At 37.4% G+C, this 18,693-nt stretch overlaps 1 protein-coding gene across 1 annotated transcript; it reads right to left on the bottom strand.

The window, feature by feature from the left end:
* Positions 1-1,321: 1,321 nt before the first annotated feature.
* LOC114051515 (lysozyme C-like) lies at positions 1,322-17,906 on the bottom strand. The gene is made up of 4 exons (XM_027873916.1): positions 17,771-17,906; positions 14,166-14,330; positions 5,679-5,757; positions 1,322-1,461 (listed from the first exon to the last, which is right to left on the bottom strand). Exons 1-4 carry the CDS (start codon positions 17,904-17,906, stop codon positions 1,395-1,397), a joined length of 447 nt encoding a protein of 148 aa, XP_027729717.1. The 3' UTR covers positions 1,322-1,394.
* Positions 17,907-18,693: the final 787 nt, after the last annotated feature.

Genomic DNA, 18,693 nt, shown 5'->3' with positions numbered 1-18,693 from the left:
TCTTTTTTTTTTTTTTGGTGAGGCAATCAGGGTTAAGTGACTTGCCCAAGGTCACACAGCTAGTAAGTGTTATGTGTCTGAGGCTGGATTTGAACTCAGGTCCTCCTGACTTCAGGACCAGTGCTCTATCCACTGTGCCACCTAGCTGCCCCTGTTTTATGTGTTTTTGTTAGTCGTTTACCCATTTGGTATATTAGGTCCTTATCAGAGATATTTAACAACAGAGGTTATTTCCCAGTCAACCACTTCCATTCTTATCCTACTTGTGTTCATTTTATTCATGCAAAAGTTTTAAAATTTCATGTAATTAAGACTTGCATCTTTTAAATAACTTTTATCCCTTGTCTTGTAAAGAATTTACCCATTACCCACAGCAGTGAAAAGTATAAGATCAGCTTCTCTTTGAATTTTTAATGGCCTTATCTTTAATATTTGGGTCATGTATCTATCTTGAATTTATTGTGTAATATGCCAAATACTAGAAACTAGATTATTGAATTCAATTATTTATGATTCTTCCTTGTCTAGTCTATCGATTGATCTACTTTTAAAGTCTGCAACATGCACATATTAGCTCATTGGATCCCCATAACATCCATTTTTCTATTTTTTTTTTATCCAGTATAAAATGATTTTGATGATTTTTACTTTAAAATAGAGTTGGAAGTCTAGAAATGCTATTCTTTTCTTTTTAAAAAATTATTTACCTTGGTATTCTGGATTTTTTGTTCCTTCAAGTTCATTTTGTTATTATTTTATCTGGATTGATAAGTAATCCCTTTGGTATTTGAATTGGCATAGGTAAATCAATAACTGAATTCTGGAAGCCTTGTCATTTTTATTATTTTGTCACAACCCAGCCATGAACACTGAATGTCCCTCTAGAATAACATTTCTTAGAAAAAAATTTGAGTAAAATGTTATATACCATTCATATAAGATTCTTGAATATAAAGTCTCTACTTTTCAAACTTTGTGTACTTGCCTAAGAAAAATCCATTCTTCATTTTTCCTATTCAGCAGTTAATAAAAGTGACTACAAGTGCCAGGTTACAATTTTACCTTACACATGCATTTTAAGATGTGGTATCTGGAAATATTTCTTATCTAAAACTGTGAAATACCTGTCTTCATGATACTAAGTTGTTTGCTTCCAAAATTGAACATTCCAAAGATTTTTGTGATAAGTAAAAATCTAGAGCCATGCCCTAAAGCAATCTAAAAAAAGTATCTGGACATAAAACTATCATTAAACATTAATCCTTTTGAAAAATCATTATCTCTTTCTGCTTTATTTGAGAAAATTATTTTTAAGGGGGTTACGACATTTCACTTGAAAAGCTATTTCATATGAAGAGGGATCCAGATAAGCAGAAGAATTTAAATCCAGCATTTTAAAGTTTGCAACCATGGAGATATATGGAAAGATTTCTTCCTTGACAACGGTTTTTCCATGCCAACCTGAAAATAAAGCAAAACCAAGTAATGCAAAAGTTAGCAAGATTAAACTTGGGACAATGTTAATATGTAATTTGATATGTATGAATACAGAGATAGATATTAATGTATATACAAGTATGTATTTCAAAACAGAAAGTATAAGAAACAGAGAAAGGTTTTAATAGAAGTCATTACTTTGGCTCTTAGTTTTCTTTTTTGTAAAATAAGTTTGTACTATAGGATTTCTCAGGATTCTTCCAGGTTTGAAACTTTTTTGTGATTCTTGGTATGTAAGAATCTTAAAATTAGGCCCATTATTCTATATTCTGGCCAAACTGAACTCCTCATTGTTTCCTGATCTTGTCCTGACCTTACCCATCTTTGTGCTTATGGTCATGGGGTCCCCCAGGTTCCTTCTAGTTTCACCATCTAAAATTCCCCTTTCCATTAAAGTGTTATCTCCTCCATGAAGCTGCTTTGATCCATCCAAGTGAAAATGTTCTCTCTCTCTTCAAATTTCACCTAGTTTTCTTTTTTCCTGAATTTCCCTTTTGACCCTAATACATTTTGCTTTGTGTCACAGCCATTTGAATATCTGTCTTTTCTCTCCTGTTTGATTGTAAGTTTCTTGAAGACAGGGTCTATTTCAAGCATCTAACAGAGTGCCTGACATGGAATTTGAATGTGAGAACTGCTTGTTGTTGAACTGAACTTTACAAACTACACCTATTAAGCACATAATTCTTTGCTTAAGGAATCAATTCAAAGTAAGTTAATAATATGGGAAGAACTATTCCTCTGATACAAATCCTTGTCACCTCATACCTGGACTACTGCAATGGCCTTTTGGTCTCCCATCTTCAAGTCTCTTCTCACTTCAGTTCTTCCTCCACTTAGTCATCAAATTGATCTTCCGAAAGGGGAGGTCTGACTACGTCACCCCACTCACCCCTGCCCCACCGCCACACCTCATTCCAAGCATCTCCAGTAGCTCCCTCTGACCACTAGGATCAAATATAAAGACCTGTGTTTGGCATACAAAGTCCTTCATAACCTGGCTTCTTCCTACCTTTCTTGTCTTCTTACACATTACATTCCCTACCTCATCCTTTTATATTCTCACAAACTCTGCATTCCAGTCACACTGACATCCTTTTTGTTCTTCTCATGTGATACTTCATCAGCTGATTTTGAAAATCTTCACTGGCTGCCCCCCATGCCTGGAAAACTCCTTCTTAATTTCTACCTCTTAGCTTCCCAGGACTTTCCTCAAGTCGCAAAGTACCACTTTCTGCAAGAAGCCTTTCCCCATCCCACATAAATATTGTGACATACCATGGAAGAATGCATCTTTTGGAGTCTGAGTAAATTAAAGTAGGTGGTATTTTAATTTAAATGTGCATAATGTCAATTTACTCTTACATGGATATTCTGTTATTAAACAACATCACCACATGTAACGATCATTATTGATGAGACATAACTACAGTGCTGACATAAATGAATGAGATTTAAACACACAAAAAATAGCAGAGAGGCAGTGAACCAAAAGGGTCTGTCTCATATCCTAACCCAATGGTAAAAAGCAAGGTAGTAGGCTTGGATTCAATAAACAGACCAATTCGTGAGAGGTATCAATGAAGGTTAGTCTAAGTTGCACGAATCTGAGTAAATCTTATTGCATGGCACCATGAGAGTCCTTTAATGATTTCTTGTTACCCACCAAATAACATTCAAACTCAACCTGGTGCTCTTGTCCCTCCATGATCTGGTAATGTTAAACTTTCAGATTTATCTCATACTACTTACCTCAAGTCCTGCATTTCAAATACTGGATTACTCCTCCTATTCCCTGTACATGTCTTATTGCTGTCCTACTGCCACTCTGCTTAGACTATGCTTTATGCATGGAATATGTTATATTTCTCACTGTTTGATCTTCTGTATCTATTCCTTGAGGTCCAGGTCAAATACCATCTTTTTCACCAGAACCTTCAGTGAACTCTGGAATCAGTAACAATTTTCCCCTTTGAGACTTAGTTTGTATCTCACTTTTGTGCTTAGGTATTATTTTCAGTGATAGTTATCCATATATATGTCATATCCACCCATCAGACTATAAGCTCCATGAGATCAAGGGCCATATCTTATTTAATCTTTGTATCTCTTTTAGCACATAGCACAGTGTTCTATACATACTAGGTGCTTACCATTTTTTAAAGTTGAAGGCCCTTATAATAATGTTACAAAAATGGTATAAATGGATTTTTATATAACTTGTGTCCCTGTCTTTTCTTCTCTTTAAATTGTTGTTTTTATTTGCACTCTGGGGAGATGATCCTTGATGAGAGAAAGACATCAGTAGAACAATTTCTGATGCTATTGGTTCAGGAAATTCATTGCCTTTAACTTGAGAGAAGTTATCATTTCTCTCATATTAATAACCAATTATTGAAATAGGACTAAGGTTTTTCCCCTTTTCTATGTCCTTAATCAGGAATCAGCCCCTGTAGGTTATTCAGGCAGCCTTTGAAATGTAGAGTTGATAATAAGATGGAAAACTTAGGTTTGATTAAAAGGTAAAGAAATTCTAGTTTAGGTGAATTGGTGGATTCTGGCCTATTGTGTTTTAGTCAGACAGGTCTGGGTAGAAGTGGATTCCCCCTTTTGTCTAAATTACCCTAGATGAGGTGGTATGGGTATGGATAAGTCTCTTTGTCTAAGACTGAATAATCAGAGTCACATCCCCCAGGCTCTCATAAGAATAAACCCACCTCTCATTGTAATATTCATCCTGTCATTACTTGTTAACCAATCAGAGTTGATTCCCATTCTCAGGAACATTCCCTCTTCCAAGGGCATATAAGTGTTGAGTGAGTTCCATGAGGGGTCTTTGGCTTATGGGAGATGGCCAGATGACCATCTTTTTATTAATTAATCACTAGCATAATTAATAAAATGACTAATTACTCAGAAATTATGTCTCTTAAACTTTTTTTTTTTGTCACAATCTGTGTGGAGAGGGGTGATGAGCATGGCAAAAAGATAAGTGGTGCTAACTGTACATTCATTAATCTCTTTTTCACTTCTTTTCTTCCTTCTGTTGACCTTGATGTCTAGACTATCAGGACAGGAGAGAAACAGGAAGAGAGAGCAAGGGAGTAGACATATGGAGAGGCACAGAAACTGTGAGCTGCACTGAAAAGAGCTTGTGACTCCATGAGGAGACCTGAACACGAGGCAGATTAAAACAAGTGGAGGCCAGGAGAGGTCCCAATAGTGAGGAAGAAATAGAAATTGTGAATGATTAGGAGAAAAACTCTCGGGTAACTAAGACTTTCATGTAATTGAAAAGCATGTGCTTTGGAGGTAGGAAGCTGATTTCTCTTTAGTCATGAGTCTAAGATGGAGAGAGAATGCCCATACTATTACTCCTTTACCATAAAGAAGTGTTATTGAGATTTCCCCCAAATGCACCAAGAGATCCTGCAGGACAAGTAGGAGGTGGTTGGAGATGAATATATTGGGCTAGTTCCTTTTTTTTTCTTCTTTATTCTACTCTGTATTATTCTGTTCTATATTCCTTATATAATCATAGGATTCTAAATTTCCAAATATAGGAATGGAGTGGGGAATGAATTGGGAGAATGGATACCAAAAGAAGTAAGGACTTAATGAGGTGGTATAGACAGCAGACCTTATATTATAATATTTTGAATAATATTCAATTTCAGATCAGACCCAGCCAGAATGGGCTGAGTTCAAAATGAAATATAAGCTGCTTTGTGCTGCCATCACAGCTACAGTATGTGCTTGGCAATAGGTAGAGGAGCAAGCCCTAACATCTTCAGACTGAGCAATATTTGGTGGCCGCTATTACAGCCTCTTAGGAAAGGATTCTCTCTAGAATATCCCAGAAAAGGTAACTTACAAGCAAAGAGCTAGTAGGTAGAAAATTCTAATATTGTGCTACTTTGTTGGATAATTACCATGACATGCTATCTTTCTGTAGGCTTAAAGAAAACAGCGCCACTTAACCCTAGGGTCCTTGGTAGGCAAACATGTTACATATAGTATTGTAACTAATGATTGCAAGTATAAATATATTCTATCAGTGTGGTCGCTGCTAGAGCATACATATTAGAATGGACTTTATTTTGGCTTTAAGCATCCTTCCTCATTGAACATACCCATTACAAGAGAAAATGAATTATTCTTTATAACGATTTAAAACATACCATGCCCGAATGCCTTTGGGTTCACGGACAATCCTCCTTATACATTTTATAGATTTGATGATGTCATATGTCATAACATCTGAAACAGAAATCAAAGCCAATGTAAGAAAGTTCCAAATTCATTTTATCCAAAAGAACAAATACTGCTTATTCAGGCAGAATAAACATCATTCTAGGAGTATTCTAAATTTCAGCTAACTGGGAGTCAGCTAGAGGAAAGTTTTATTTCTCATTCCTGTTCTTCCTGACCTAAGTAAAACTAATATGAATTTATACAGCACTTTAACACTTAACAGAATATTTTTCTCACTACAATCCCATGGAGCAGTCTGTTATCACCATTTTTCAGATGAGAAAAGTTAGATTTAGAGAGGAAATGTGAATTGCCATGGTCACACAAAGAGTAAATGTTGTTAGAACTTAAAGCTAGGTGTCTTGACACCATGTCCAGGGTGCTTTCCAGTATACCACCTTTTCCCTCATTGAAGTGAAGTTATATTCAGTTCTAGTGTAACAGGGCACTGGAGATAATGTCTCCTAGCTGACAAATGCTTTCAATGTCTCCCCTACTTGAGTCCCTGAGAGCTGATGCTATGATGAATGAGATGGCTCTCCTCTAGTTCTATGGGGGAGGGGAGAACTGAAATCTCTCAAGGGACCAGAATTTTGTACATGTACACAGAGGGCTGGTCTTCAGGATCTCTGCAAATGCAGTAGTAGTGCTAAGAGGAGAAAGACTGCAGCCAGGACAGTGTGGGGAGGAAAAGAACCTGCTACATCCCCTCTCCACAGCCTCTTTGACCAAGTGCTTTCACATATTCCTCCAGAAGAGAAACACAAGAGAGGATGAGTGATATGTTGGGAAAAGCCTGGAGGTGAACAATATGGGGCTATGGGGAGCTGAGGCAGAATGAATGATGATGGCTATCTCTGTTGTGAGGAAGGAAACTGGTGAAACTTACACATCCCTGTTCCTTACTGAACACTGACTCTTACCCTGAGTCCATACCCCATTTCTCATTTCTTTAAGCTAACTGTTTGTTTTCTGTATTTGGTGTTCTTGATGAATGGGTGATTGAGAGACAGACAGAAAGACAGGCAGAAAGACATAGGGAGCAACAGAGAGATACAGACACGGCAGAGATAGAGAAAGACACAGAGTGAATTTATGTATCACTGGGATTTTCCCCTGCTGGGGGTTATAATTGAAAAAAGGATATTTTGTTGATGCATTTTATTATAGCTCTTCCAAAGCACAGAAAAGATAAAATTAATCTGGATTCATACTTAGACACAAAATGACCCAACAGAGGAGAAGGGTTCATAAGTAAAATAAGGTTAACAACCCTCTGATTTGGACAATAGATTTGGACAACTCTCTTCCCACAGGTTTTTTTAAAATTTATTTTTTAATTCAGTATTTTATTTTCTCCCAGTTACATGTAAAAACAATTTTTAATATTCATTTTTAAAACTTTGAGTTCCAAATTCTCCCCCTTCCTCCCTTCCCTCTCTTCAAATGAGAAGGCAAGTAATTTTATATAGGTTATACATGTATAGTCATGCAAAACATATCCATAATAGTCATGTTGTTAAAGAAAACATAGATAAAAAAAAACCTCAAGAAAAAAAGGAAAGTTAAAAAAAAACTATGCTTCAATCTGTATTCAGACACCATCAGTTCCTTCTCTGGGGATGGATAGCGTTTTTCATCTTAAGACCTTCAGAGTTGTCTTGGATTGTTGTATTGCTGAGAAGAGTTAAGTCATTCACAGCTGTTACCTTGTACACAGTACATTTCACTTTGTATCAGCCCAAGTAAGTCTTTCCAGGTTCTTCTGAGAGCATCATGCTCATCATTTCTTATGGTACAATAGTATTCCATCATAATCACATACCATAATCTATTCAGCCATTCCCAAATTGATAGGCTTCTCCTCAATTTCTAATTATTTGCCCCCAGAAAAGAGCTGCTATAAATATTTTTGTACATATAGGTCCTTTTCCTTTTTTTTTCATCTCTTTTGGAATGCAGACCTAATAGGGGTATTACTAGGTCAAAGGATATGCATGATTTTATAGCCCTTTGGCCATAATTCCAAATTGCTCTACAGAATGATTGAATTAGTTCAGAACTTCACCAACAATGCATTAATGTCTCATTTTCCCCACATTTCTTCCAACATTTGTCATTTTTCTTTTCTGTCCTATTAGCCAATCTATGGGTATGAGGTAGCACCTCAGAGTTTTTTAATTTGCATTTCTCCAATCAATAGTGAGTTAGAATATTTTTTCATATGACTATAAATAGCTTTGCTTACTTCATCTGAAACCTGATTATATCTTTTGATCATTAATCAACTGGGGAATGGCTCTTATTTTTATAACTTTTATATGACTTTTATAAATTTTATGTGACTCAGGTCTCTATATGTTTGAGAAATGAGGCCTTTATCAAAGAAATTTGCTTCAAAATTTTTTTCACAGTTACAATTGCTATTTCTCTCCATCACACTCCCCCCCACCCCCGTTTATTCTATTCTCTTTCTCCTTTCACCCTGTCCCTTCTCAAAAGTATTTTGCTTCTGACTACTACCTCCCCCAATCTGCCCTCCCTTCTATCACTCCCCTTATCCCCTACTCTTATCCTTTACTTTTCTGACTACTACCTCCCCCAATCTGCCCTCCCTTCTATCACCCCCCCCTTATTCCCTACTCTTAGCCTCTACTTTTCTGTAGGGTAAGATAGAGTTTTATACCCAATTTTGTGTGTATGTTATTCCCTTTTTGAGCCAATTCTGATGAGAGTAAGTTTCACTCACTCTCCTCACCTCTCCTCTCTTTCCCTCCACTGTGAAAGCTTTTTCTTTTTTTTTCAGATTAGTAGGTACTATTTCTTTATTAATTAATTTATTTATTTTTAGTTTTCAACATTCACTTCCTCAAGATTTTGAGTTCTAAATTTTCTCCCCATCTCTCTCCTTCCCCTACACCAAAATAGTGTGCATTCTGAATACCCCTTCCCTTAATCTGCTCTCCCTTCTATCACCCCTCCCCCTTCTCTTATCCCCTTCCCCTGCTATTTTCCTGTAAGGCAGGATAGATTTCTATACCCCTTTGCCTGTATATATTATTTCCCAGTTGTATGTAAAAACAATTTTTAACATTTGTTTTTAAAACTTTGAGTTCCAAATTCTCTCCCTTCCTCCTTTCTCACCCACCCTCATTGAAAAGGCAAGTGATTTTATATAGGTTATACATATATAGTCATACAAAACACTTCCATAATAAACATGTTGTGAAAGACTAACTATATTTCCCTCCATCCTATCCCCCCCATTTTTTCTATTCTTTCTCTTGACCCTGTCCCTCCTCAAAAGTGTTTCTGATTACCCCCTCCCCCATTCTGCCCTCCTTCTATCATCCTCCCTTCTCTTATCCCCTTTCCCCCTATTTTCCTGTAGAGTAAGATAGATTCCCATACCATTTGAGTGTGTATGTTGTTCCCTCCTTAAGCCAAATCTAATGAGAGTAAGATTCACTCATTCCCTCTCACCTCCACCCTCTTCCCCTTCACTATAAAAGCTTTTTCTTGCCTCTTTTATGTGAGATAATTTACCCCATTCTACCTCTTCTTTTCTCCTTCTTGAGGTAAAATTCTCTCTCACAACTTAATTTTATTTTTTAGATATCATCCCTTCATATTCAACTCACCCTGTGCCCTCTGTCTATGTATATATTCCCTCTAACTACCTTAATACTGAGAAAGGTCTCATGGGTTACAAATATTATCTTTCCATGTGGGAATGTAAACAGTTCAACTTTACTAAGTCTCTTATGATTTCTCTTTCCTGTTTACCTTTTCATACTTATCTTGAATCTTGTATTTGAAAGTCAAATTTTCTGTTCAGCTCTGGTCTTTTCATCAAGAATGCTTGAAAGTCCTCTATTTCATTGAATGTCCATTTTACTGCCCCCACCCCAGAAGGATTATACTCAGTCTTGCTGGGTAGGTGATTCTTGGTTGTAATCCTATCTCCTTTGACCTCTGGAGTATTATATTCCAAGCCCTCTGGTCCCTTAATGTGGAAGCTGCTAAATCTTGTGTTATCCTGATTGTGTTTCCACAATACTTGAATTGTTTTTTTCTGGCTGCTTACCATATTTTCTCCTTGACCTGGGAACTCTGGAATTTGGCTATAATATTCCTAGGAGTTTTCCTTTTGGGATCCTTTTAGGAGGTGATCAGTGGATTCTTTCAGTTTCTATTTTACCCTCTGGTTCTCGAATATCAAGACAGTTTTCTTTGATAATTTCTTGAAAGATGATGTCTAGGCTCTTTTTTTCATCATGGTTTCAGGTAGTCCAATAATTTTTAAATTATCTCTCCTGGATCTATTTTCCGGGTCAGTTGTTTTTCCAATGAGATATTTCACATTGTCTTCTATTTTTTCATTGTTTTGGTTTTGTTTTATAATTTCTTGATTTCTCATAGAGTCATTAGTTTCCATTTGCTCCATTCTAATTTTTAAGGAATTCTTTTCTTTTTAAAAAAAATTTTTTTTATTAATTTGTTTTGATTTATCAACAATCACTTCCATAAGCTTTTGAGTTTTAAATTTTTCTCCTCCTTCCTTCTCACCTCCCTCCCCAAGGCGGTGCACAATCTGATATAGGCTATGCATATACATTCCTATTAAACTTATTTTCACATTAGTCATGCTGTAAGGAAGGATTAGAACCAATAGAAGGAACCACAAGAAAGAGGAAACAAAAGGAAAAAAAAGAAAAACTAGTATGCCTCGATCTGCATTCAAACTCTGTAGTTCTTTCTTTGGATATGGATAGCTTTTTCTGTCATGAGACAGGAATTATGTTCTTCACTGAGCTATTGGACCTCTTTTTCAGTTTGGTTAATTCTGCTTTTTAAGGCATTCTTCTCCTCATTTGGCATTTTGGATCTCTTTTGTCATTTGGGTTAGTTTATTTTTTAAGGTGTTATTTTCTTCAGTATTTTTTGGGGTCTCCTTTAGAGAGGACTTGTTTTTAATGATTTTCTTGTATCACTCTCATTTATCTTCCCAATTTTTCCTTTGCTTTTCTTACTTGCTTTTCAAAATCCTTTTTGAGCCTTTCCATGGCCTGAAACCAATTCATATTTTTCTTGGAGGCTTTGGATGTAGGAGTTTTGATTCTGTTGTCTTCTTCTGGTTGTATGTTTTGATCTTCTTTGTCACCAAAGTAAGATTCTATAGCCTGAGTTTTTCTGCTGTTGGCTCATGTTCCTAGCCAATTACTTGACTTTTTAACTCTTTGTTAAGGTAGGCATCAGCTTCTAGTGTGGAGGGTGTACTGTCCCAAGCTTCAGGGGTTTTATGCAGCTATTTTCAGAGCTACTTCTAGGAACCTGCAAATATTCAGTTCTTCCAAGGTGGTATGTGTTTTTATCTTCCTTGTCACAATAATAACTTTCTATAGTCAGTTTTTTTCCCCATTGTTTGCTCATTTTCCCAGCTTATTACTTGACTTTTAACTGTTTGTTAAAGTAGGGCTCTGCTTCCAGGTTGGAGGGAGTACTGTCCCAAGCATCAGGGTTTTGTGCAGCTGTTTTCAGACAGACTCCTAGGGACCTGTAAGTTTTCAGTTCTTCCAAGGTGATATGATCTAAGGAGAGGTGTTTATTGCTTTGGGCTCTGGTCTGTGAGTGTCCACAAGCACTCTTTTCTGCACTGGAATTGTGAGGAGGATCCTCCCTCCACTGTGGCTGCAAACTCTGCTATGCTAGTGCTCCTCCTTTCCCTGGGATTGCCACCCAAGACTGGGACGCAGATCAGAGTATGGGCAAAGCTGCAGAGTGCTGCCTCAGTGCTAGCAAAGAGACCCCTGTAATCTCCTTCTGACCACTTGTTCAACCCCCTTAACATCTGTGGGCTGAGAACTCTGGAAGTAGCCACTGGCGCTGGTGATTCAGTCGCTCCCAAGGCCTACTCCTGGTTTATTGGGGCTAGGGCTGTGTTGGACTGAGCTTTACTTTCAGGCAGGTGTGACAGCCCCTTCTCGCCAACCTTCCAGGTTGTCTTCGGCTGGAAATTTGTTTCACTCTGTCTTTTTGTGGGTTCTGCTGCTCTAGGATTTGTCCAGAGTCATTTTTTACAGGTATTTGGAGGGGTTTAGGGGAGAGCTCAGGTGAGTCCCTGCCTTTACTCCACCATCTTGGCTCTGCCCCTCCCTTCCCACAGTTTGAAGAAACACCTCCCCATACAGGGGAGAGTTGAGATTGGAGACATGAAAGTCAGCCTGCAGGGTGGAACTGGGAAAGAGTTTTACTTACCTAACGGTGAGGGCCTTAGAATGTAACCTCCCTGAGGGGAAAGCATAGTCATATTGTTGTCATTATATCCCCACTGATGGTATAGAGCTTGGCACATAGTAGTTTTGTTCTGTTTTTAATAAATACTTATTGAATTTAACTGAATTGTCTTGTGCTATGTAGTTCTGCTAGTAAATATATTACATAAAAGTGTGTTTGGAGGAAGAAAAGTATAAGACAGGATTAATATGTTCCAGATTTTGGGCAGGAACATGAAATCACATTAACCTAGTGGCACAGGGAATTCATGGAATAAAAATGTCTTCTCTTAGTGGAAGCAAATGTTTTTCATCATTCAAGTAACTTCTTTATGCATCTGATATATGTTGACTTTTTGTCTTTAACTGTATTCTCAATGTTTTTCAATTTGTGGACTGCTTTTTTGAGATAAAAATACCTGTAGACCATCTCTTTCACCTACTCTGGACTTCTACTGTTCAAAAAAAAAAATCCACATTAATGAGAATGTCATTACTTTTGACCAAACACAAATCTGATATACTGGAAAAAGCTGTGACTTTTTGGACCAGGAGATAAATACGGCCTCTGCAACTAATTCCCCCATGATCTTGGATAAATTCCCTGACCTTTCAGTGACTCAGCTTCTTATCTGTTAAAATAAGGGGATTGGCTGAAATGGTTGAGAAAGGTTTTTCCTGGCTTTAATTTTATGAGTCTATGGTCAAGTAGAAGTTAAGTTACTTGCTCAGGGTCACACTGCTAGTAAACGCTCTATATTTTAACTGAGGAGATAAGGAAGACATAGGTGGTTCAGTGGATAGAGGGCTGGACTTGGGAGAAAGGAAGACCAGGGTTCAAATCCTGCCTCTGCAGGCCAATCACTTAAAGTTTAAGTCAGCTTCAGTTTCCTCATTAGAACAAATTTGGCACTGTCAAATGGTTCAGCATCAGAAATTGATATCTTACCAGTGGAAATGACATTAATGAAGGGGCATTAACATCAAGGACTTTGCAACTGTTCCAAACTTTCCATATGTGCTGACTCCCCCAGTTAGAAAGAATGTGAGCTCTTTGAGGTCAAGGACTATCTGTTTTTCTTTGTATCCCCAGTACTTACTTAGCACATAGTAAGCCTTTAATAAGTGCTTCATTCATTCATCTATAAAATAAAGGAGTAGGAGGCCAAACTGAAACCTGGGAAAGACATTAGTTTAAAAAGGCCAAGGTCTCCTACAGCATCCTGGGCCATCTCCAGTCTTCCTTATCTATATCTGGCCACTGGACCCAGATGGCTCTGGAGGAGAAAGTGAGGCTGGTAACTTTACACAACCCTCCCTCACTTAAATCCAATTAACTTGCATGTCATGGCATCACCTTCTTGATGTCATGGTCCTCTTGGAGAAAGAAGGATTAACAACAACTTTAACATATAAATGAGTTACTATATCATGCTTGGAACAAAGGTGTAGAGACAACTTTATAAAAAAAGCACTAAAAATACAAGACAAACTTTTATATGCCATTTTTAGAACCATCAGTTGTTAAGAACTTATGATTTTATTTATAACAAACAGGAGTGGGGTAAGATCTATTATCATTGAGTTCTGATCAGACAGAATGCAAACAGTAATGACAGGTCAATATTTGAGACATCTATGTACTCTTAGTAATTTATTTGATGATGACAAAACACTTAAAGAAATATGAAATGCTTAGATTAATAAGCCAGCTATGCTGACAGCAGGATATGGGACATCTTTTTTTAAAAGTCAAACATTAATAGAGTGGATAGAACATTCAGGATCAGCCTGAAATAACAAGAATTCCAGGGAACTTATTGGTGGAATCTAATTTAGGTATCTCAAAATTTAAAAAAGAAATCAAAGAATCCTGCCCATTCCTTATGACTAACAATGTAATAATAATCAACATGACCAAGAAATAATATCTTCCTAAGAAAACACCACATTCTTTGTTTGGGAATCTTAAGTTGGGGACTGGGAAAATTAATGAGAAGTAAGGATTTTCTTATTGGTCCTCTAAACTTTTTTTTTTTTTTTACCTCTGTGTATTTTTATTTACATAGCTGCATTAGCTATCTATCTACCTTGCTGAGCAGTGTTTTTGCCCACCCAAATCCATGAGATTCCTCTAACCTGTGCATGACATGCCGCATCCATTCATAGCTCCAGGTGTCCTGCCATCATTGCACCAGTAGAAACTGTTGATCTGAAATATCCCATAATCAGTGCCTCCATCTACATCGTTGCGGTATTTAGCTTTTGTGTTATAATTGCTCGCCCACTTTGCCAAGCACACCCCTGTGAAGAGTTCATTTTAATAATGACCAATTCATATCCAATTTATTTATCCAGTATGACCAAGATAACAGAATAGATGTAATCCTCTGTTATCACTGACATATTAAACAAATGCATTATTTATTTTTGAATACATTACTTTTAGTTGTGACTGATCTTTAATATTCATTAGCTAGTAACACTTTAATTTGAGGTATCTCTCATTCCCTAGTAAATGAGTTTAATATGTACAATCATATTTAAGGAGCTAGGAGAATTCTTTCATAGAAAGATTCTTTTGTTAATGAGCCACTAATTCCTTAGTCTATAGTTCTTATTTGCACTTTCTTATAGTAGGGGCATATCCATTTCCTCCATCAGTATAAAGGGAGTCTTGGGCAAGTCAGAGAAACAAAAACATTTTATTTACTGTATGTATTTTCACTATATTCTTGTCTTATAAGAATATACTATGCTGTTTATGTACTACTGTACACACACACACACACACACACACACACACACACACACACACACACACACATGCACACTGGGTTTGAATCCTAGCTCTGTCATTTACTTCCTGTATGACTTTGGTCAAATTACTTCAACATTCTGGGCTTTTTTCCTCATTTGTCAAATGAGTGGAACTAAACTCTTTGGTCCCTTACAGTTTAAAATCGTGTGAAACCTACTGAGAAATACTTATACTGTTGTCTTAGAATGAATAGTATTCTCTGTTTTTATCAACCATTGTAGACTTCACTTTGGAAAAAAGTGATCCGTGCCATTAATGATCCATCTACTTGGCTTCATTTTACTTGTAAGGAGGAAATCAAACAGGTTTGTAGAAAATGTTCAATTTCTTTGAACTTTTAAATTCCCTATTGTAGCAGTTGAAACATTGCTCTGTATTGTCCATTGTTTTGCCTTGTGACCTTATATTTCCCATTGTTCATCATCAAGGTCAATGTGACAGGCAGCTATAGTAAAAACTTGGGGAGCTGTCTCAAATAATGCAGACCGGCATCTGCTGTGGATTTTACAGTCTTTGAGACGCCAACTTGCCCAAAGTCACAAAATCAACGTGGGTTAGAGGTGGGAATTGAACCCAGGGTCTTCCTGACCTTGAGGCCAGCTCTCTATTCATTTTGAGATGCTGCCTCTAATAGATCAATATGAGAATTCTTTAAAACACACACATACACACACACACACATACACACACACACACACACATCATATCCCCAAACAGTGCAGTCAAGCAAACTCTTTGCCCAATCATCTGATAAAAATATTCATTTAAGTTCTATAAAACTCTCTATGATGATTGAATGACTTTTATAAAACATTTACAGTGGCTATGGGCAAGTCACTTGGTAAGATCACAGATTGGGAAATGGGTTGCCCTTTAAAGATCATCTAGACCAATCCCCTCATCTCAAAGATGAACTAACTGAGGGTCAGAGGTTAAGTGACTTGCTTTTCCCTAATAGAATGGAAGCTCCTTGAGAGTAGAGGCTGCTTTTCATTTCTGTATCCCCAGTACCTTGCCCAAAGAAAATGCTTCATAAATACTTGTTGAGGTGAATTGAATGGCCCAGGTTCACACAACCCAAGTTCAGCAAGGATTTGATTTTGGGCACCATACTGCCTTTCACAACACTTAATTGCTCTTGGCCTCAGTTTCCTCCACTGAAAAATGAAAGGGTTGCATTAAACTATGTCTAAATTTCTCCCACTTTGAATCTATGTTTTATGTTGTCTGTACCTCCTCACCACTCACTGTACTCCTCCACCCCATACAATCTGTATTCTGACTCTGCCACTCCCTCTGCTGAAGCTTCCCCTCCAAGGGGTATTGGTTTCTTAGAGACCAAACCTAGTGACCCTTTCTCAGTGTGTGTTCTCACTGACCTTGCTGGAGCCCCTGACATTGTTGGTGACCCCTCCTCTGGAATGCCTTCTTCTCCTCCAGATGAATATGTTCTTCCTTTCCTCAAATTGGCCCTAAAGTCCTTTGTCTGGATCTCTTTTTTCCCTCAATGGACACATTTTATCTTCTAATGTTCTTATTTGGATATAAGTCATGTCCTTTCAGTCTAATTGTAAGCTTCTTGAGGAAGGAAACTAATTTTTTTTGTCATCTTTATGTCCCCAGTGTCTCACACTTATTAAGTGTTGAAATTTTGTTTTTTTAATAACTATTAGGACTCTGCCTAGATACTGAGCCTATGGCACAATTATATCTTTAAGTTCCTTCTGTCTTGAAGCCACATCCAGCCAAAACTCAAACTACTTGTAAGTAGTGCCTTATGACAACTCACTTAACCTAGTGAGGCTTCAGTTTCCTCATCTGTAAAAAATGAAGGGGTTGTAATGAATGAGCTCCAGAGTCTCTTTTAGTTGTAGATCTGTAAGACCCCACAAACACAACAAAATCCATACTGTTTGCTACACCCCCTCCCCCATTTTTAGGGACTATGCTTCACCAAGAGCAAAGGGTTCATTCCTAACGAGGGGTTTAATGGTCCCTTTTTCTTGCTACTGTTTCAATTTCAAGTTAGTTTCAGTAGTTAAATCAATGGTCCTTCTCTTAAATGTTGAGGTTTAAAGATATAGATGGGGGGCAACTAGGCGTCGCAGTGGATAGAGCTCCAGTCTTGGAGTCAAGAGGACCTGAGTTCAAATCTGACCTCATACACTTGACATTTACTAGCTGTGTGACCCTGGGCAAGTCACTTAACTTCAATTGCCTCACCAAAAAGCAAACAAAACAAAACAAAAAAATAAAGATAGGGATGGGCTCCTGAAATTGATTCTCTATCCATACATAGATATTATGGGTGTCCATGTAATGATACTATTAGACAAGAGCAGGTCACCTCCAGCTTGGGCCCCCTCTACATTGGAATGAAGGGACACTTCCAATGTACTGCACACAAAGGCAGAAGGTTTTTTTTGTCAAAATTTCTTGATCTTGTCCAAAAAACTTGAACTCTCTTCTGAAAGATACCACCTTCTCAAATTCCACACATTGTGTCAAAGAATGCCCCCAAATTCAACAATACTGGAAGGCTTTAGTACCTAAGTATTGAACTGGAGGCAGCTGGAGCTAAGGATCTAGTAGAAAATTTGAGATTCAAATTGTGCAGGTCTATGGGGAGATAAACTAGCTCATTCAATTTGGTGAATCCTGAAGAACACAATAGATCCTATCTGAAGCCTTTAAGAAATGAATCCCCTTCCCCCACCCCTAAAACCTTACTCCTTCAAATTTCAATTTCTAGGTGATCTGGTTGATATTTTTAAACTGTGTAGTTCTATTTCAAGTTATATTAACACCCAAATAAATTTTAAAACAAGGACAATAAGTAATGATGCATTCCTCTGAAACTGCTAACCCCCCACCTCCCTGTCTCTCCTAGTATTTGTGGAGATCTTCAGAACAGTAGACTTACAGTCGGCCAGGCTGATACTATTGTAACCATCCATGCCATACTTCTTGAGGATTCTTGCTAACTCACATCTTTCCATGACTTTGCCATGGACTGCCACAGGGAGGAAGATAGTCCCCAGAAGAATCAGTATCTTCATGATGCCTGACAAGTCAGACTTCTCAAATGGCTGATCCTGAACCCGGTCCCAGTATTTAACTCTTGTTTTAAGTTCCTTGTTCTAGTTTTTTGAGGTCTCCACCTCCTGAATGAACTACATGGAGATCAAAATGTATCGATTGCTCCCTTCTAGTGAACAACCCTTTAGAATGGAAGGGGAGGTGTTGGGGTGGAGATTTTGCTCTTTCAAGTGCCGCGGCAGATTAGATCCAACACAGTTTGGTAGAGGGAGAGATGACTCACACAACAATCTAAAATCCACTTACCAAGACGCTAATACTAGTTTAAAGCCAGAGGGAAATAGCATTCTTTAACAGGTGAAGGCCAAGGACAGTAATAATTAGCACGTACACCAGACAATAGAATCAAAGACTTATAGAAATTCAGAGCTTGAATCTAGACCAAACTCTTCCCAATCTATGCCCAAGAGGGAATTCTCTCTACAATATGACTGAAAAGTAGTCGTCCAGTTCCCAAACTTCTTTATATTTTAACTTCTTTGAAAATTTTATTTATTTCATCTGAGAGAATATATGCTGCGCAATTTATAAACTTTAAATCATGATATATACATATATGATATATATATGTTATTATTACTAATGGAGAAGAGTTGAAGCATGGAGAATGCAAAATGGCAAATTAGTTTCAAATTTTACTTTATATCTGGCTTTGAAATGTGTTTTTAACTTGTAATCTTCATATATCTGAATGGTTGTCATAAAGAAGAGATGGATTAGGCTTTTCAGTTGTGCTTTCTCAAGCAA

The sequence above is a fragment of the Vombatus ursinus genome, unplaced genomic scaffold, assembly GCF_900497805.2.
Source record: "Vombatus ursinus unplaced genomic scaffold, bare-nosed wombat genome assembly UNPS02003292.1, whole genome shotgun sequence".
NCBI classification, from domain to species: domain Eukaryota; kingdom Metazoa; phylum Chordata; class Mammalia; order Diprotodontia; family Vombatidae; genus Vombatus; species Vombatus ursinus.
This window is presented reverse-complemented; position numbering and strand designations above follow the sequence as displayed.